Source organism: Sus scrofa, chromosome 6 (genome assembly GCF_000003025.6).
Source record: "Sus scrofa isolate TJ Tabasco breed Duroc chromosome 6, Sscrofa11.1, whole genome shotgun sequence".
Taxonomy (NCBI): domain Eukaryota; kingdom Metazoa; phylum Chordata; class Mammalia; order Artiodactyla; family Suidae; genus Sus; species Sus scrofa.
Window position 1 is genome coordinate 104,033,665 of NC_010448.4, and position 20,547 is coordinate 104,054,211.

General features: G+C 37.3%; 1 protein-coding gene and 1 pseudogene across 2 annotated transcripts in view; one reads left to right on the plus strand and one right to left on the minus strand.

The window, feature by feature from the left end:
- The window catches only part of NDC80 (NDC80, kinetochore complex component), a 54,992-nt gene that overhangs the window by 32,871 nt on the left and 1,574 nt on the right, over nt 1-20,547 (minus strand). For both annotated transcript variants that reach the window (XM_013999249.2, XM_021096139.1), the window contains exons 3-8: nt 18,578-18,655; nt 15,856-15,979; nt 15,582-15,754; nt 14,801-14,903; nt 3,441-3,530; nt 100-193 (exon numbers count right to left, since the gene is read on the minus strand). In XM_013999249.2, the coding sequence (XP_013854703.2) occupies nt 100-193; nt 3,441-3,530; nt 14,801-14,903; nt 15,582-15,754; nt 15,856-15,979; nt 18,578-18,655 (662 nt within the window). The remainder of the gene's footprint in view (nt 1-99; nt 194-3,440; nt 3,531-14,800; nt 14,904-15,581; nt 15,755-15,855; nt 15,980-18,577; nt 18,656-20,547) is intronic.
- Nucleotides 4,562-5,247, plus strand: LOC110255193 (annotated as a pseudogene).

The following is a 20,547-nucleotide window of genomic DNA, read 5'->3' on the forward strand; positions in this document are numbered from 1 at the left end:
TGAGTTGCTCACATAAACACTGGGCACATTAAGGTAAACTACAACTCCTTGAGCAGTGTTAGATAAACGACCCAAAGCAAGCACACTAGGAACACTTACTCAGCTTGGATTGTAACTCTGCGTTCATCTCTTCAAAGCTGTCGGCACCAGTCATGAAACTCTCATAGCATTTTATTGTGTAGTCCAAAAACAACTGTCGGGTTAAGCAGATGTAAAAACAAAGCCATGATTCTCTATTTAGTTTCACTTTTCTAAGTGGAAATTTAAATTTTAATTAAAAAAATAAAATCAGGAATACTAAGTGGTTACATGAACCCTTGTGAGACACAAACCTAGGAATACCACTAATTACACTGCACAGATTTACTCAGTCTGCTACTTCTAAAGTGAATCATGAGAATGAAAAGAACACAAATTTGTATAAAGATGATATTTAGTAAATAGTAAAAAACAAAACAACAAATCTATACCTTTAGCATTCTGAGGTCAGACAAAGCAGCTTATAAATAAATATAATTCAACATAAAATGTATAAACTTAAGCATCTTTAGGATAATCTAACTTATAAAAAATTTAAATGAACTGCTGGTCATTTAAGTCCAATTAAACTGACAAAGTCTAGTTGTGAAAATCAGAACGTAATGAATATAGGTTAAAATTTACATCAGGCAAAAAAGGGGCATGATTAATAGACATCTAAACAGTAGAATATAAGCATTTTTAATATTTATCCGAGAGAAAAACAATACTAAATTTTGCAGTTATGTGGCGTTTTAGTCACTGAGGATGTGTACTTTGTTAGGAGGCACGGATGACTGATGAGAATTTTCCATAGCCTAGATGAAGCAAACATCCCTCAAGACAAGCCAATTCCCTTTGTGCGGATTCTCTGCTTACTAAACAACCTTCTTATTACCTCGGTGACATGGAAGGGGTACCCTGAATAGGCAGAAAGAGTACTCTTGTAACTGGAAAGATGTATCATTCGTGGTACATTTATATATTTTTCGTTCTTCTTCAGGTGTAAATTTGGTAATTGTGAATCATTTTTCTTAAGATTGGTCAATCTTGATTTTGCAGATTAAAAAAAAAATTCAGTTTCTAGATCCACAAGGCTGAAGCTCAGACTCTGGTAAAACTGGACACTTTGATAATTTCTTTGTCTTTTGTCTTTTTAAGTCTGCACCCACGGTATATGGAGGTTCCTAGGCTAGGGGTCCAATTGGAGCTACAGCTGCTGGCTTACACCATAGCCACAGCCACAGCCACAGCCATGTGGGATCCGAGCCATGTCTGCAACCTACACCACAGCTCATGGCAACGCCAGATCCTTAGCCCACTGAACGAGGCCAGGGATTGAACCCAAAACTAGTTACTAGTTACCAGTTGGGTTTGTTAACCACTGAGCCACGACGGGAACTCCTTTGATAACTTTTTAATTAAAATTAAAGTTAATTTTTAATTTTAAATTAAAAAAATGAAAAATAGCACTTTATAGTTTCCAAAGTGCTTCTATATTGTCATCTGAAATAGTAGCTAAAATAGCAAGAATAACTTTTACTGGTTTAACCTTAGTGATAAATATAAAGAAATTTACTATTTAATAATTTAGTAGGTGCTATAATTTCATTTGGGTGAAAACTGAGGTACAAATAAATCTTGTTCAGTACACATACTGCAACATGGGAGGAGAATTCTCACGGCTTTCTAGCTGATTCTCCAGCAGGGATCACTGATGGAGTAGTTAGAGGGGTATGGTATTCTTTATTTAAAAAAAAAACAACCAAAAAACGGAAGAGTACCATGCTGGTCAGTCAATATATCTTTGAACTATTTCTCATGTAGTAAGAAAAGATGAGGATGAAGTTATTTCCACTTTTTTTTTTTTTTTTTTTTTTTTTGTCTTTTTAGGGCCACACCGCAGAAAATGGAAGTTCCCAGGCTAGGGGTTGAATTGGAGCTACACCTGCGGGCCTACACCATAGCCACAGTAACTTGGGAGATGAGCTGCATCTTCAACCTACACCACAGCTCATGGCAATGCCGGATCCCTGAACCAATGTGTGAGGCCAGGGACCGAACCTGCATCTTCATGGATTCTAGTAGGATTTGTTTCCGCTGCGCCATGAAGGGAACTTATTTCCACTTTCTTTTAATGACAAATACTCCAAAAAGTAAAGATCAGTATTAGAACAGACATTAATGTTTAATCTCAGTATTATAAATTTATTTATTGAAGTTGGTATTTGTTCCATTTGGATATATAAAATTTGTGTATTTTAGGAAATAGGGTGGGGTTAGTCACATAGTTTAGGCTTCAATAAAGTATAGTTTCAGGATCAATATAAACTATCTATTTACCTTTTTTTTTTTTTGTCTTTTGTCCTTTTTTTTAGGGCCACACCCGCAGCATATGGAGGTTCCCAGGCTAGGGGTCTAACTGGAGCTATAGCCACCGGCCTACCGCCAGAGACACAGCAATGCCAGATCCGAGCCTCATCTGTGACCTACATCACAGCTCATGGCAATGCCGGATCCTTAACCCACCGAGTGAGGCCAGGGATCAAACCTGCAACTTCATGGTTCCTAGTCAGATTCGCTTCTGCTGCGCCACAAAGGGAAGTCCCAAACTACTTATTTACTTTTATCTTGATCACTTTTGGAAGGGGCAACTCTAAGTGGCAATATGCCTAACTGAAAAGGCCAAAACAAAACAAAAACCCACATGCCATCTATTTTAAGACTCAGTCTTTTATACTTTGTGTCAATAAAACATGATATTAAAATAATGATGCCACTGGGGTTTAGGATGGAAATGCTATAAAATCGGGTCGTAATGATCATTGTACAACTATAAATGTAATAAAATTCACTGAGTAATTTTAAATAAATAAATAAATAAGTAGGCATTATAATAGGATTGCTATAGGAATCCAAATTAGCCTGATTAAGAACTAAGCTTCTATATCCAATCACTTATGATAGAACATGACGGAAGAAAAAAGAATGTATGAGAAAAAGAATGTGTGTGTGTATATGTGTGTATGACTAGTCACTTTGTTGTACAGCAGAAATTGACAGAACACTGTAAATCAATTACACTTTAATAAGAATTTTTTTAAAAAGAACTAAAAAAAAAAATAATGCCAGTATTGATGTCTTCATTCTAAAAGAAACACACAACAATAATATGTTATGACAATTTCAACTGCCTTGACTTTTTTACTTACTTAACATTTTCAAATGTGCCCAGTTAATTTTAGGAAACCACAGTGTGACTCTAAGAGTAAATCCATTGACTAATATTTTAAAAAATCAGTTTTAGAAGATTTTCAGGAAGGAAAAAGACATGTCCTACAAAAGAATATATTAATTTTAACAAAGACTCATTTAGTGAATAATATTAAGATAACTCTAATGTTCATGGTAATATAAGGTACCTTATTATGCATAATTCCATCTTCAGTTTCTTCTCCCCAAGGCTGTCCGTCATCAAATAAAGGTGAGCTTTCTTTCATGGCAGTATGTAACTATTTAGTACACAAACAAGATATTAAGTTGATTGAGTTTATAAGGAAAACACACAGCTTTCATATGTTGTCAAATTTGTTTTTTAGTGTCATTTTTACAGGCATTTGCATTATTATTATTTTTGGGGTCTTTTTGTCTTTTTAGGGCCGTACCTGTAGCATATGGAGGTTCCCAGGCCAGGGGTCTGACTGGAGCTGTTGCTGCTGACCTACATCACAGCCACAGCAAGGCCAGATCTGAGCCACGTCTGCTACCTACACCACAGCTCACAGCAACGCTGGATCCTTAACCCACTGAGCAAGGCCAGGGATCAAACCTGCAACCTCATGGATGCTAGTCAGATTTGCTTCTGCTGTGCCGTGATGGGAACTCTGAGGTATTTGCATTACTGTATGACTGAAAGTCTCTTGAAAGGTTATTCCTTTAAACCTTAAAATATAATCCTTTTGATATTTTAGTGACCACATTCTTTAGGATTAAAAAAGGATGGCTCCATATTTAGTTCTACAGAGAAAAATATGCTGACTTTTTACACTATTAACCCACTGCAAACACATACACGCATTTTAATAAAATTCTGAGAATCCCTCCCAAAATACCTGTCACATAAAAGGTGAATCAGTTATAATTAAAAAAAAAAAAAAAAAGAGAGAAAGAAATGGAGTTCCCAACATGGCTCAGCAGAAAAATCCATGAGGAAGCAGGTTTGATCCCTGGCCTTGCTCAGTGAGTTAAAGATCCAGTGTTGTGGGAGTTCCTGTCATGGCTCAGTGGTTAACGAACCCAACTAGTAACCATGAGGTTTCGGGTTCGATTCCTGGCCTTGCTCAGTGGGTTAAGGATTCGGCGTTGCCGTGAGCTGTGGTGTAGGTCGCAGACGCAGCTCGGATCCCGCATTGCTGTGGCTCTGGTGTAGGCCGGTGGCTACAGCTCCGATTCAACCCCTAGCCTGGGAACCTCCATATGCTGTGGATACGGCCCTTAAAAGACAAAAAAACAAAAAAACAAAAAACAAACAACCAAAATTGATTTTGCCTTGAGACAGTTATAACGATTTCCATTTTATGGCAAACCAATGCGAATCCAGTATGCAAAAACAGATTCAGATATACTACCTAAAATGCGTGGTACTTTTGCTGACAAAAAAAAAAAAAAAAAAAAAAGAAAAAAGCCAAAACTGTGGAACAGATTGCAACCACCGTGAACAAGAAACCTGGTCAGGGAACACCAAATTCAGCTAATACCCAAGGAACTGCAACACCAAATCCTCAGGTCCCTAATTATCCTCCAAATTATATTTTATTCCTTAATAATTTACCAGAAGAGACTAATGAGATGATGCTATCCATGCTGTTTAATCAGTTCCCTGGTTTTAAGGAAGTACGTTTGGTACCTGGGAGGCATGACATTGCTTTTGTTGAATTTGAAAACTATGGACAGGCTGGAGCTGCCAGGGATGCTTTACAGGGCTTTAAGATCACACCATCCCATGCCATGAAGATCACTTACACCAAAAATAACATTTGGGATAGTTGTCAGGACTTGGTATTTATGGTTTTTGTTTTGATAACGTTTGGCCAGGCCATTTTAATGGGGGGCGTGGGACGTGTATGTGAAATTTTTGTAAAGGATTTAAAAAATTACCTAGTCTTTGGTTAGCCTCAGTGAACTGTGAACTGCAAAGGCCTTAATTTTGCCCAATAAACATTTATTTGTTAAAAAAAAATTATTTCTCTTTTATATGAACTTAATTTTGGTGCTCAAATATTCAGTGACTCCTTCTGAGTGTTTAAACATTCATTGTAGATTGAAATTTATAAAATCCTTAGAAATACAAATGTTTAAGGTTGAAAGTGATAAAATAAATTATAGCAAAGCTTTCAGATGTTAATTAACAAGCTATAATTAACAAGCTAAAAGGAAAATGCCAAATTCTATGTTGGAACACTCGTTTTTATAACGTTTTAAAAATAGAGCCTTTCAAAAATGAAAGAAAATTAAAACAAAAATGCTATGAAACATCAAGATACAAATGTATACTTAGCATAATGAACGTTAAGCCCTAAAAAAAAGGACTATGCACTAGGAGTATAAAAAAGAATGTGGTTTCTGCTAAAAGTATTTCACTAATGTTTTTTTGTCTTTTTAGGGCTGCACTTGCAACAGATGGAGGTTCCCAGGCTAGGGGTGGAACTGGAGCTACAGCTGCAGGCTTGTGCCACAGCTGCAATAACATCAGATCCAAGCCGCATCTGTAACCTACACCACAGCTCACGGCAATGCTGGATCCTTAACCCACCGAGCGAGGCTAGGGATTGAACCCTCAACCTCATGGTTCCTAGGTGGATTCATTTCTACTGTGCCATGATGGGAACTCCAGTATTTCACTAATTTTCTTATGCTAGTTCTCATATATAGGATTACTGAGGGGGGATACTGTCCTTGGTCTAGAGTAGCTTGCCCTATCTGCCTCTTTCCTATTCCAAAAGCACTCATAAAACTTTCTTTCTAACTAAGGTGGATGCAGGCAAGCTCTATTAACTCATCCTTTATCTCTTCTTCCTCTGTCAAGCCCTCAGATGACAATCAGATTGAATGAAGTATGAAAGACATGTACATCAGAGCCTAAGATAAGAACAGAATCTGCTACCTTGTCATCAGGGTAGACAGAGACAGAATTCTGTTGCGTTATCAAAGGTCCTTGTGAAAACTCTTGCTACTCTGCAAGATTCAATGAGAGCTTTGCACATGGACAGAGTCCCTGGGAACTATCAGAAAGACTCTCACTACAAGAACTGAAAGTCCTTCTGAGGAGATTTGGTTGAAATAGTTTCAACCTGCAATTGTATAGAGATAACCAGAATTATGGATTTGAGTAATCCTTTTTAAATTTTTTTTTTTTTTTTAGCCACTTTGATCATGAACCAAAAAACTAATCACAGAGCACTTGGAGTGTATACACCCTCCTACTCATGCTCTGGTAGAGAAGACAGGGTAACTTTGGCAAAACTCCCATCAAACTTTGTAATAAGGATGTGCTAAGCTCTGTTAGGAGGCATAATGAGAGTGAGGGAAGAAATAAAACTTCAACATTAACAAGCTGAATTCAGGAGTATAACAAAGGAATAGATAAAGAGGTTGTTAGGGAACCAGTACCATATCATATCAACAGATCATGAGAAAAATACAATGATCTCAATAGATTCTATAAAAGCATATGATAACCTTCAATAACCATTCATTATTATTATTATTTTTTGTCTTTTTAGGGCTGCACCCACAGCATATGGAGCTTCCCAGGCCAGAGGTCCAATTGGAGCTGTAGCTGCTGGCCTACACCACAGCTCACAGCAACGCTGGTCCTTAACCCACTGAGCAAGGCCTGGGATCGAACCTGCATCCTCATAGATGCTACTCAGATTTGTTTCTGCTGAGCCATGATGGGAACTCCCTCAGTCATCATTCTTGATAAAAACTAGAAACAGGCAGATAAACTTGAACATGAAAAACACTTATCTTCTATCTGAAAATATCTTAACTAAATGACAAAACAAAACATTTCATTTGAAAATAGCGGTAGCAATGGAATCAACCAGAACAGTAGTAATTAGCTAATTCAGTAAGGGTAATACATATAAAAAACTCTCTTATCAATAAGCTTAGAAATACAATGAAAAAAAAGTTAAAAGACTGCACCACAGAAACAAAACACATGGAATTTACCTAATAAAAGTATGTTGCCTGATAAGAAGAAAACTACAAAATTTTACTGAAGGAACAAAAGGGATATAAGTGACAGATTTATCATTTTCCCCAGTGACAAGACTAAGTATTGTCAAGATGGTAATTTCTTCCCAACACATATAAAAACTCAATTCATTAACAATAAAAAACAATCACAAGATATATTTTGAAATTTGAAAAAAACAAAGAGTGAGGAAGAACAGCTTGGAAAATTGTGAAAAGCAATTGAGAATCTTCTACTATAGGAGTTCTCTGGTGGCTCAGCAGGTTAAAGATCCGGGGCTGTCATTGCTGTAGCTCAGGTTTGATCCATGGCCTGGGAACTTCTACATGCTGTGGGTGTGGCGAAAAAGGAAAAAAAAAAGTTTCTTCTACATAAAATATATTAGAAAGGTATAAGAATTAGAATAGTTATGAGGTAGTGATAATAAAGAGAGAACGTATGTTTAAGAACATACTGGTGACAATTCAAAAATGTGAATGGGGTGATGTTAAGATGGAGAAATAGGCCTTACCCGGCTTCACTCCCCCTCACAAGAACAACTAACAACTAACTATTCATGGACAAAGCACTACAGTGAAAATCCTAGAACACAGAGGTGAGGCTGAAGCGTGCCCTTATACCACAAATAGTGAGACAGACCACATTAGAAGGGTAAGGGGAAGGGCTACACATTGACTGTGCTGCCCCTCCCCTGGGCTGGTACAGCATGAACCATGAACTGACAGGACTCCCCCAGCCTTCAATTCCTCTGGTAGAAAAGAAAGCACTGTGGGTTGCTTCCTGGGAGGATCTGTGGGGCTTGTGATGGAGACACAGGAGGGGCTTGCGGCAACCAGTGCTTGGATCTTGGCCAGCTGAGTTCCTAACTGCATCCCCCAAGTAGCTGTCCCAAACAGTGGCTTTGCTCATCTGCAGAGCCAAGTCGGTGGCACAGTCTGAGCAGGAAACATGGCAGGGACCTCAAACAATGAGCCTTGCTGGCCTAGGCAGGGGAGTTAATTCACAGTCCCACTCACTGCTGAGTATAGCTCTTAGCCCCATCTGACAAGAAGGCCTGGCTGGAACACTTGAGAAGCTGTTTAGCTCAGAAATATTAGAGTGAAGAGCCTGTGAGGTAGAGCTAATGGGCCACAGAGCACAGCCAGAGGCCCCATTTAGACAGGAAACTTGGGGAATGGGTCAGCTTGAGTCAGGACCACAAACTCAGAGCTTTGGTGGCCCTGGAGCTATTTTCTTGCTTTCCCCAAACAAGGGAGCTAATTCACAGCCCCATACACTTCGGAGTTTAGTTCCTGGCTCTGCCCCGCCAGGAATTCTGGTCGGAGCCCTTGAAAAACTGCTTGACCCAGCAGAATGTGAGCAGAGAGCCAAGCCAGTGACCCCATGTAGTCAGTCTGCCTGATTAGGTCCCCGATAATTTTGCTAGTCTTGGGGCCAATCTATAGCCTCAATTGGCCAGGGAAACTCATTTACACCTCTTTCCAAAGCTGAATACAGCCGCCAGCCTGACCTCCAGGAAACCTAACTGGACCTCCAGGAATCCAGGTAACCCATCCTGCAACTCCAATTAAAAGGGTACTTGAGCAGGGAACCTGGCCAGTGCCCCTACCATCTTCACAGCTAGGATGGTGGCCTGTCAGATCAGGGAACTTGATGCATAGTGCTGCCTAATCTGATTTCCAAACAAGAGCCTCGCCAGCCTTGGAGCAGATATGGGGCCTCTCCTAGCCAGGGAAACTAAGTTGTATCTCTGCCCACTGTTGTTGACAGCCATCAGCCTGTCCAACCAGGGAACCAAAGCAGAGCACACGGGAAACTGAAAAACTCACAAATACAAGGAAATCAAATATCATTTTCCTGAGCAATCAGTGGATCAAAGAAGAAAGGAGAAATAATATACCAAGACTTATGGGATGTAGCAAAAGCAGTTTTATAAGCTTAGAGCCATAAACACATGCATCAAGAAAATCGAAACAGCCCAAATAAACAACCCAACTTTACACCTCAAGGAATGAGAAATGGACCAAACTAAGCCCAAAGTTAGCTGAAGGAAGGAAATAAAATAAAGATTAAAATAGAAACAAAGGAAATGGGGGACAGGAAAACAATAGAAAAGATTTAAAAGAACGGGGAAACTTTTGGCTAGACTAACTGAAGAAAAAAAGAGAAAGGGTCCAAATCAACAAAATTATAAATAAGACATTAAAACTGAAACACAAAGGATCATCACAAGCTACTATGAACAATGATATGAGAACAAACTGGACAACCTAGAAGAAAAAGGTAAATTCTTAGAAACATACAACCTAGCAAGACTGATACAGATAGAAATAGAAAATTTGAACAGACCAACAAAGCACTTTAAAAAAATCATTCCACATGATTAAGTGGGATTTATTGTAGGAGGCAAAGATGTTAATACATGCAAATCAATAAATGTTACACATCTCATTAACAGAATAAAGAAAAAAACATGATAACTCAATAGAGAAAATGCGTTTGACAAAATTCAACATCCCTTCAAAATAAAAACTCTCAAACTGTGTGTAGATGAAATGTATCTCTACATAATTAAGCCCATATATGACAAGACCACAGCTAACATTATACTCAAAGGTGAAAAGCTGAAAGCTGTTATGCTACAATCAGGAACAAGATAAGGATGCACACTGTTGACATAGTACTGGAAGTCCTAGCCAGAGTAATTACAGAAGACAAAGAAATAAAAGGCATCAGAATCAGAATGGAAGAAGTAAAATTATCTCTATTTGCAGATGACATGGTTTTATAGAGAAAATCCTAAAGACACCTCAAAAAAAAACCCTGTTAAGATCTAATCAACAAATTCAGGAAAGTCGCAAGATACAAAATTAAAATACAAAAACCAGTGGCATTTCTATATACTAATGACAAATTATCTGAAAAAGAAAAAAGGAAAACGCTATCATTTACAATAGTATCAAAGCAATAAAATACTTAGGAGTAAATTTAACCAAGGAGGTGAAAGATATCTTACTGAAAAGTATAGGACATTGATGAAAGAAACTGTAGACACAAATAAAGGGAAAGATATAAATTTAAGCTGTATTATAAAGATACAGAATCAAAAGAGTTACGGTACTAGCATAAAAACAGACACATAGACGGATGGAATAGAACGGAGAGCCTCAAAATAAATCCATGCATATATAGTCAACCAATATGTGACAAGGGAGTCAAGAATACTCAATAGCAAAAAGTCTCACCAATAAATGGTGCTAGTAAAATTGGATATTCACATTAAGAGAACGAAACTAGTACCTTTCTTACACCACTCACAAAAGTTAACTTGAATTGGATTTGACTTAACTATAAGACTTGAAACCATAAAACTAGAAGAAAACGTAGGCATTAAGCTCCCTGACACTGGCAATGATTTTTTGGATTTGAGAGCAAAAGCAAAGTCAACAAAAGCAAAAATAAAGTGGGGCTACATTAAACTAAAAGATTTCGGCAGAGCAAAAATGATCAACAAAATGAAAGGGTAACCTATGGAATGTGAGAAAATATTTGCAAATCATTTAACTGATAAGGTGTTAACAACCAAAATACATAAATAAGTTATATATCAATAGCAAAGAAATAATGATATTTAAAAAAAATGGGTGAAAGACCCTAATAGGTATTTTCCCAAAGATACTCAAATGGCCAACAGGTACTCAACAACACAAATCATCAGGGAAATGCAAATCAAAACCACAGTGGGAAACTTCATGTCTGTGAGAATGGCTTCCATCAAAAAGACAAAAGATAAACACAGGCAAGGAAGTGGAGAAAAGGGAACTCTTGTACACTTTTGGTATAATTGTAAGTTGATACAACCACCTTAGAAAACACTGGTTTCCAAGGAGGTTCCTGAAGAAAGTAAAAACAGAATTGCTCTATGATCCAGCAAATCCACTTCCAGATATATACTTGAAGGAAACAAAATCACTTTGCTGAAGAGAAAACTGCAAACATATGTTCAAAGCATCATTATTTACAATAGCCAAAACATGGAAGCAACCTAAGCACCCAGAGACAGATAAATGGATTAAAAAAATGTGGTATATGTGTATATATACACACAATGGAATATTATTCAACCATAAAAAGAAAGAAATCCTGCCATTTTTGACAACATGGATGGACCTTGGGGGCAGTACTCTGAGGGAAATAAGTCAAAGACAAATATTATATAATCTCACATATAGGTGGAGTTTTGAAAAACAAAACAACAAAAAGAGATTATATTTGTGGTTACAGAGGCAGGAAGTTGGGAGTGGGAGAACTGGATAGAAGTTGAAAGGTACGCACTTAAAGCTATAAGGAAAATAAGACCTGGGAATGTAATGTGCAACATGATGTCCATAGAGCAAACACTCCTGTTTGATACAGTTTAAAGTCGCTCGGAAAGTAAATTCTAAAAGATCTCATCATGAGAAAAAAAGCTATTTCTTTTCCCTTTTTTTCTTGGCATCTATATGAGATGATAGATGTTAATTAAAGTTATTATGACAATCATTTTACAAGTCATTATGTTGCATACCATAAATTTACAGTTCTGTATGTTAATTATATCTCAACAAAATTAAAGAAAAATGCAAAAAAAACCCCCAAAAACAAAAACAGGAGAAAAGATGGGTTATTTAATAAAAAATATTGACAGTGTCATCACTACAGTGGCTTTGGGTTGCTGCTGTGGTGTGGGCTTGATCTCTGGTTGATACTGTGGGTGTAGCCAAAAAAAAAAAAAAAAAAATGTACTGAGAAATTGAGTCACTGAAAATAAAAATTTCCTTTTCTTTAAAGTTAAAATAAATTGTAGATGGTTTAAAGTTTAAACACTATACAAAGAAGCCATAAAAATACTAGGCAAAAAAGTGGAACACTTTTTTAAAGACGTTGGAGTAAAGGAGACCATCCCAAATGTGGCTAATTTTCTATGATTCTATTAAGAATAAGAAACCTATGTACAGCGTTCCTGTCATGGCTCAGTGGTTAACGAATCTGACTAGGAACCATGAGGTTTCAGGTTTGATCCCTGGCCTCGCTCAGCGGGATGTGGAGCCGGCATTGCCGTGAGCTGTGGTGTAGGTCACAGACTCGGCTTGGATCTGGCGTTGCTGTGGCTCTGGCAAAGGCTGCTGGCTACAGCTCCGATTAGACCCCTAGCCTGGGAACCTCCGTACGCGGTGGGATTGCCCTAGCAAAAAGACAAAAAAAAAAAAAAAAAAAAAAAAAAAAAAAACCAAAACCAAAAAAAAAAAACCCCAAAAAAACTTATGTATGGCCCCTCATTGATTCTTACTTAGCTATAGTTCTCAATTCCACCATCTCAAATTAAGACTGGAAGGAGGGGATTTCAAGCTATATGATGGACTTGGAGGCATCTCAAGAGGTCCCTCCTGGACAGGAGTCATTACAGGTACTCCATACAGCAGCTCCTGCATCACTGTGGAAATACTGTCTCCCAACCACAGAACATTGACTAAGTTGCTTAGGCAAACAAGGGTAAAGTGTTTTAAAGACAAGAGGGGTATTGGAGATAAGAGCAGAGAGGTGGTTACTCAATGCCGACAGGTATCACTGAGGGGAGACAAACTGAATGTCTAAATGTTGTATATAAAGTTCAGTAAAACCTAAGTTGTGTTAATGGATTATGGTATTGGATTTTTACTACTATCTTGAAAATTGGTGGTGCTGAATGTGCCAGTACATCTCCTAGGTCAACATCCACTCAATGCCTGCCTACATTTAGTTATGGGCTTGCTGATGGCTAAGAGCATGTCAGAAGAAAGTATTAATTTTAAGGATTCCAACAGTAAGTAGGAAAGGAAAGCTACAGAAAGAAGAGACTGCATAGATCAGATAAAAATGTACATTTCTAAATAATCAAGATATAGCACATAAGTCAAAAGGAAAAAGAGGGAAAAATATTTGTACCATATACATAGAGGCTTATTTACCTAATTCAACTATTTTTGACATACAGAATGGTGCTCTTGCAAATAAATAAGAAAAACGAAAAAAGACAAAAAAAAAAGGTAAAAGATATGAATAGGCAGTTATAATAAATATGAAAAAGATTCATATTTAAAAACAAAAACAGAATATACTGCTTTTCAGGTTATCAATTAATAAAAACATCAATAAGCTTAACATATAAGGAGTTCCGTGTATAAAGGATTAAATTAATAGCAGAAAAAAAATAATGAAATATAAAATAGGCCAAAAAAGAACATACAAGCAAGTTATAAGAAACAGCAGTGATAATGATAAACCATATAAACACATAATCACTTCAGTAATATATTAAAATGAGCTACTTTTCTACTTCCCAAATGGATAAAGATTTTAAAACAGTAACGTCTATCATGTGGGAAGATGAATATTCTAAGACATTGTTTAGGAGCTTTTAACTGGTGCAATTTTTCTGGAGGGAAATTTTTTTTTTTTTGGTCTTTTTTGTCCTTTTAGGGCTGTACCCAAGGCATATGGGGGTTCCCAGGCTAAGGGCTGAGTCAGAGCTGTAGCTGCCGCCTTACACCATAGCTACTGCAACATGGGATCAGAGCCACATCTGTGACCTACACCCACAGCTCACAGCAATCCCAGATCCTTAACCCACTGAGTGAGGCCAGGGATCCAACCTCTGTCCTCACAGATACTAGCTGGGTTTGTTAACCACTGAGCCATGATGGGAACTCCCCTGGAGGGAAATCTGTCACTATGTATCAAGAGTTTGAGAAACACACATAACTGTACAGCAAAAATGCACCTGTAAAACTATATCCCAAGGAAATGTTTTAAGTTGTTGTCTCTGAGTTGCGGGATTATGAGTATACCAATTTCGTGTATGCTTTTCTGTATTTTCCAAAACATTCGCAATGAATATAGATTTTAAATAAAAAGGGAGGAGTTCCTGTCGTGACGCAGCGGAAACGAATCTGACTAGAACCATGAGGTTGTGGGTTCGATCCCTGGCCTTGCTCAGTGGGTTAAGGATCTGGTGTTGCTGTGGGCTGTGCTGTAGGCTGCAGACACAGCTTGGATCCAGCGTTGCTATGGCTGTGGTGTAAGTCGGCAGCTGCAGCTCCGATTAGACCCCTAGCCTGGGAACTTTCATATGCTGGGGGCACTGATCTAAAAAGTAAATAAATAAATAAATAAATAAATGATAAATAAAATAAAAAGGGGAAAAACCCAAATAAATGTTATGGGGGAAATTTCTGCTGACTTAGTGTTTTGTTGTGTTTTTGTGAGCTGTAAAACTGCATGAAAACAAATGCTCTCCTCGCCAATGTGATATTTCCTTCTCTCATCTCTGGAATCATGTGTTAACACTTTGAAGAACTTAAAAACAAACATGCTTTGAAAATTGAACACTGATACAGACTTATCACAGAGATACTGGTAAAAGCAAGACTGAGAGAGAAATAGAAACATCTTGAAGAAAAACAGTTTTTCCTATGTGTATATTTAAAATGAGAAATCAAATACCTTGATGCAGTCTATGAGCCAAACCAAGGCTGCCACAATGTGAGGCCAGGTATGAGGGGCCCCCACTGTATACATGGAGCTTTTGGATAATGCAAAAGGATACCTATGAAAAATTATAAAAAATAAGGTAGTATTTTAATCTTGTAAAAATAATGGCTAAGTTAAGCAAGAAGTTAAATTTTTAAAAAAATTCCCTGTGTCTACCAACAGTCTTGACTTGTTTAGAAGTGAGATATTTGCTGATATTCTCCCCTTGGCCATCTTACTCTCAAATGATTTATATATTTTTTTGGTTTCTTTTCTACAGATTACTTTGTACATATGTCCCCTAAGCTGAAGAACTTGATTTACAACCAATATGCTGGACTTCTCTCCTGAGAGAATGTTCCCTCAATTCCAGTGTATCCCAAATTAACCACAGGTATGTATTTCTCCTCCTCAAATCCATTTCCCTGGTGTTTATTCCACACAGGCTTTTTTTGACATTATTTCACTCCATTTTCACCATGCCTTCAATCCTGTATTGTCTGTTTCTATAAAATCTGTGTATCCAACCCATCCTGTCTATTCTGCTTCACGATCTATCATCTGTAGTTCAGTGATAATCTCCAGTTTTTTTTTTTTTTTTTTTTTTGCCTTGTCAATTTATCTTGCATGTTGCCCACAGTGACCATTTTAAAATATATTATTTCTCTAACTTGGAATCTTTACACATTTATTGAGCTCCATTTTCTTAATTCCAACAATCTCTCTAGGCTAATGAGAAATATAACATACAAACCCAAGATCTTTAAAGATTCTTGGAACCTCTTCTTCAAACTTTGTGTCAGGAAGTTCATATGAAGGGCACAGGAAGCCATAAAGAAAAGTGAAGATCTTTAGGAAGTCTTTAACAGAAGGAGCTTGTAGTGATTTCATGGATACGCTATAGGCATAACCGTTTTCTGAAAGAAACTATAATAATTTTTATGAAACTCAAATATTTTATAATAGGAAAATTATTGAAAAATACTTGAGACCACACATAACTTGGAATATTTAGGATTGTAAAATACCTCACAGAGTTGTCGAATACATTGCTGAATGAATGCTTTGTCATTAAGCGGTCTTGGGTCCTTGATTTTCTCAGAAGTGGAAAATATGCCAAACTGACTATTTCGGGATCCATGTCCACTGGTTCTGGAAATATATTTTTTATAAGTCAGTCAAAACTATTCCCTTCTGTGGTCAAGCCTAAATTATTTCAAGGTAATTTTACATTTTTAACATCAGTATCAAACATTAAAGTTCAATTCTTTGTTTTTTTTATTTAACTAAACAGATTTTTCTTACTTAAAGCAGAGCAAATAAAGAAGAATAAAGTATAAAGAGGCGGGACTACGCTTCTGGTACTTCGTATTACTAACACATACATCAGCCTTTGAAAATGTGGTTTTTCAGTCTATAAGATCTTCTGCACCAACCATTCTCCAGGTCTACTCAACCCAAATCTTTTCAACATCTTACTTAACCCTCCATGATCACTCCTTCACTTCCAGCCCCTTTATTTTCTATTTTTTATTGTGAGAAAACTACTTTTTTTTTTTTTTTGCCTTTTCTAGGCCCGCTCCCGCGGCATATGGAGGTTCCCAGGCTAGGGGTCCAATCGGAGCTGCAGCCACTGGCCTATGCCAGAGCCACGGCAACACAGGATCCGAGCCGCGTCCGTGACCTACACCACAGCTCATGGCAATGCCGGATCCTTAACCCACTGAGCAAGGCCAGGGACTGAACCCGCAACCTGATGGTTCCTAGTCGGATTCGTTAACCACTGAGCCACGACAGGAACTCCAGAACATAGGGTTTTAAACCATAGTCTGTGGTTAAAAATTCTCTATGATTAGTCATATGACCTTGGGTAAACTACTTAACCTCTGTGCTTCAATTTTCTTATCAATAAAATGAAGAAAATAACAGTACCTAATCATAGGGCAGTTCTGAGGGTTGATAAACAGATATAAAACAGCACATAAAACAGTATCTGGCTTATAAAAATGTCCAGCAAATGTTAGATTTTATAATCACTATCATCATTATCTCTGAAGTTCAGCTCTGAGATGAAAGTTACATTATAAAAATGCCTTAAGGAATTCCAGCTGGTTAAGGACACATAGTGTCCGTGAGGATGTGGGTCTGAACCCTGGCCTCACTCAGTGGGTTACGGATCTGGCATTGTTGCAAGCTGTGGTGTAGGTCGAAACTGTGGCTCAGATCCAGTGTGGTTGTATCTGAGGCATAGGACAGCAGCTGCAGCTCCAATTCGACCCCCCAGCCTAAGAACTTCCTTAAGCCCCAGGTGTGGCCCTAAAAAGAAAATAAAATGACATAGATCTACATCAACCAGAATGAACACCAGAAAGAGTTTAACTTGGTTTCATGACAAAGATGTTTCATAAGGTAACATAAGCCATTTCTAAATATCTTTAAAGCAATTAAACAAACACTTCTCTTAAAACAAAGTTTTATTTTGGTGAGAGGAAAGAACAATTTCTTTATTCTGGAGTTGGGCATTTCTTTTCTTAACCTTCTTATTTTTGGTCTTTTCAGGGCTGCACCCGTGGCATATGGTGGTTCCCAGGCTAGGGGTCCAACTGGAGCTGTAGCCACTGGCCTACACCAGAGCCACAGCAACGTGGGATCCTAGCCATGTCTGTGACCTATACCACAATTCACAGCAATGAGGGATCCTTAACCCACTGATTGAGGCTAGGGATCGAACCTGAGTCCTCATGGATGCTAGTCGGGTTTGTTAACTACTGAGTCACAATGGGAACTCTGGAGTTGGGCATTTCTTAGAAAAATAACTTTACTGAGGAACAATTTGCTTAGAATAAAGTGTACTGGTTTAAAGTGTACAGTTTGATGAGATCTGACAATGTATACATCTGTGTAATGTCCATCACGATCAAGATATGAAACATTTCTATCTCCCACAAGTCTTATACCCTTTAACTGTCAATCTTTACCGAACATCCAGCCCAGGCAGCCCCTGATCTACTCTAGACAGTGGTTCTCAAAGTGTCATGTTGGGAATCCGCGAAGTCAAAAGAAAATTGAGATATTATTTGTCCCTTTCATTCTCATTCACAGTGGAGTTTTCTAGAAGCTGACTACATGATGTAAGATATTGTAATAGACTGAGTGCAGTAGTAGATATGAGAATCTATTTACCTTCTATTAAGCCAGACATTAAAGAGATTTGCAAAAGTGTAAAACAATGTCACTTTTCTTAATGAAATAGTTTTTTTGGAAATTCTGTTAAAAAATTAAAGCACATTATTTATGTTAACATGTAATGGGTTATTGTTATTTTAAATTGAATTATTACATAATAAAATTTTTTGTTTCAATTTCTAATATGGTTAATATTAATAGATATAGTTTACAAAATAAAAGCTCTCTGGATTCTTTAATATTTAAGAGTATAAAAAAGTCAGTAACTAAAATGTTGGACTAGATGATGGTTCCTAATTTTAAATGCTATGATTCCATAGTATCTGAAAGCTACATAGAGAATTTTCAATCAAACATTCACTTGAAACAACGAAACAGTGGTCTGAATATGCTGATATATCTCTTAGCATCATCTAAAGCAAATATAACCATTTTAACCAGAGGAAAACTAGATTATAACTTTCTCTTGAAAGGGATCATGGCATATAATTTTTTGTACTTTGACAGCATCTAGCCCAAAGCATAGCTATAAGAATCCCTTCATTAGAATAAAAAAATCATTACCTTTTGCCAAATACAGAGAGTTTTCTTTCAGATGCAGGTTTGTTTATATTGAATTTTCCAAAGGTTGATTTCTCTTTGCTTTAAGAATAAGAAAAAAACAAACTCTTAAAATAAATGTAAAAATATTAGTTCAAGAAACTTTTGGAACTACATTGGAACAAACCCTTCTTCCCCATCACCATAAGAATAATTCAAAATCATGAAAATTTTTACCATCAACCATAGCTGTTATAAGTAGGATAGGCTTAAGCTTGGTATATATTTTAACATTAAAATGCTAAGAAGAAAGTAGAAGAAACCCCATATCGACATTGTAACTTTAATTCTCTTAAAATATGTACATTTATGGATGACTTCAAAGGAAAAGAAATTTAAAATAGGAATTTTCAATCATAAACTGATGGCCACATTTGAAATTATTTCTTTTGAGGCTCACTTTTAGTTAGAATACAATTACACATAAGAATAAACATTGTGTCATTTACATTCCCAAAACATTGACAAAGGCAGTCTTTTTTTCTTTTTCTTTTCTTGTCTTTTTAGGGGTGCATCTGTGGCATATGGGAGTTCCCAGGCTAGGGGTTGAATCAGAGCTACAGCTGCTGGCCTACACCACTGACACAGTAATGTAGGATCCAAGCCTTCAAGCCACATCTGCGACCTACACTGCAACTGCCAGCAATGCCAGATCCTTAACCCACTGAACGAGGCCAGGGATCGAACCTGCATCCTCATGAATACTAATAGGGTTCCTTATCACTGAGCCATAACGAGAACTCCAAAAAAGGCAGTTTTTAGCTTCTAATACAATCTATGGCAAAAATCTTTTGGTGTAGTAATATGGAACAGTTCAAAAACTTCTGATTTCAGAAAATAAAAATGTATTAATATTTCAAATTTCTAAAAGTAGAAAGGCTTCTACCATGTAAACCTAAGTAATTTAAGAAGAGTTAGCAAGTAACTTGTACTTTAGTAAGGACAAGGATTCATACAACTCACTTGGGTTAGATTGTAAGAAAATCACTCATAGGCAATAATTAGTTTATGACAGCAAGTTCTTTTTTTTCCCCTCATTTTATTTTTAATTTTTAAAAGTATAAAAAAATGAAGGATAGTTGATTTACAACATTTCAGGTATACAGCAAAGTGATTCATATATATACACGAATATAATCATACACACACACACTTCTTCAGATTCTTTCCCATCATAGATTATTACAAGATATTGGATATAGTGAAAGCAAATTCTTCTGTGTTCTTTTCTGGGGGGAGGGCGGGGCGGGGGGGACGACACCTGTGGCATATGGAAGTTCCCGGGCTAGGGGTCAAATGGGAGCTGCAGCTGCTGGCCTACACCACAGCCACAGCAACGCAGGATCTGGGCTGCATCTGTAACCTACACCACAGCTTAGGGCAACACCAGATCCTTAACCCACTGGGTAGGCCAGGGATTGAACTGCATCCCCATGGATACTAGCTGGGTTCTTAACCTGTTGAGCCACAACGGGAACTCTGGACACCAGTTTTTCCTAGTGAATCTTGACAAAATAGTTTGGAGAAGTGGTGTTCTGTAGGTTGCTGCTAAACTGCAGTTAATTATCAGAGCAGATAATACCTTTGATTGAGAACTCTGCTAGTAGGATCCATCTCAGTAATTTGAAAATTATAGCACAGAACCTACTCAACCAAGCAGCTCAAGAGTAAAGGAGGAAAATAAGAATGAAAGAGCATTGAAGGGGAATTAGCAGTCCTTCAGGGATTGCCTAGCAAAGGACATGGATTTGGAGATTTAAGTAACAAATGAGGAAAAAATACAACATCTAGTAACATGCCCACTTTTAGCCTTCAGGGACTCCAAATTAGGTCCTACTGAGAACAGACAAGATCCATCACACCACTCATACTACGTCTTTGTATTAACCATCTTTACAAATTTCTTTGCCAAAGACAATAAGGCATGAGGTACT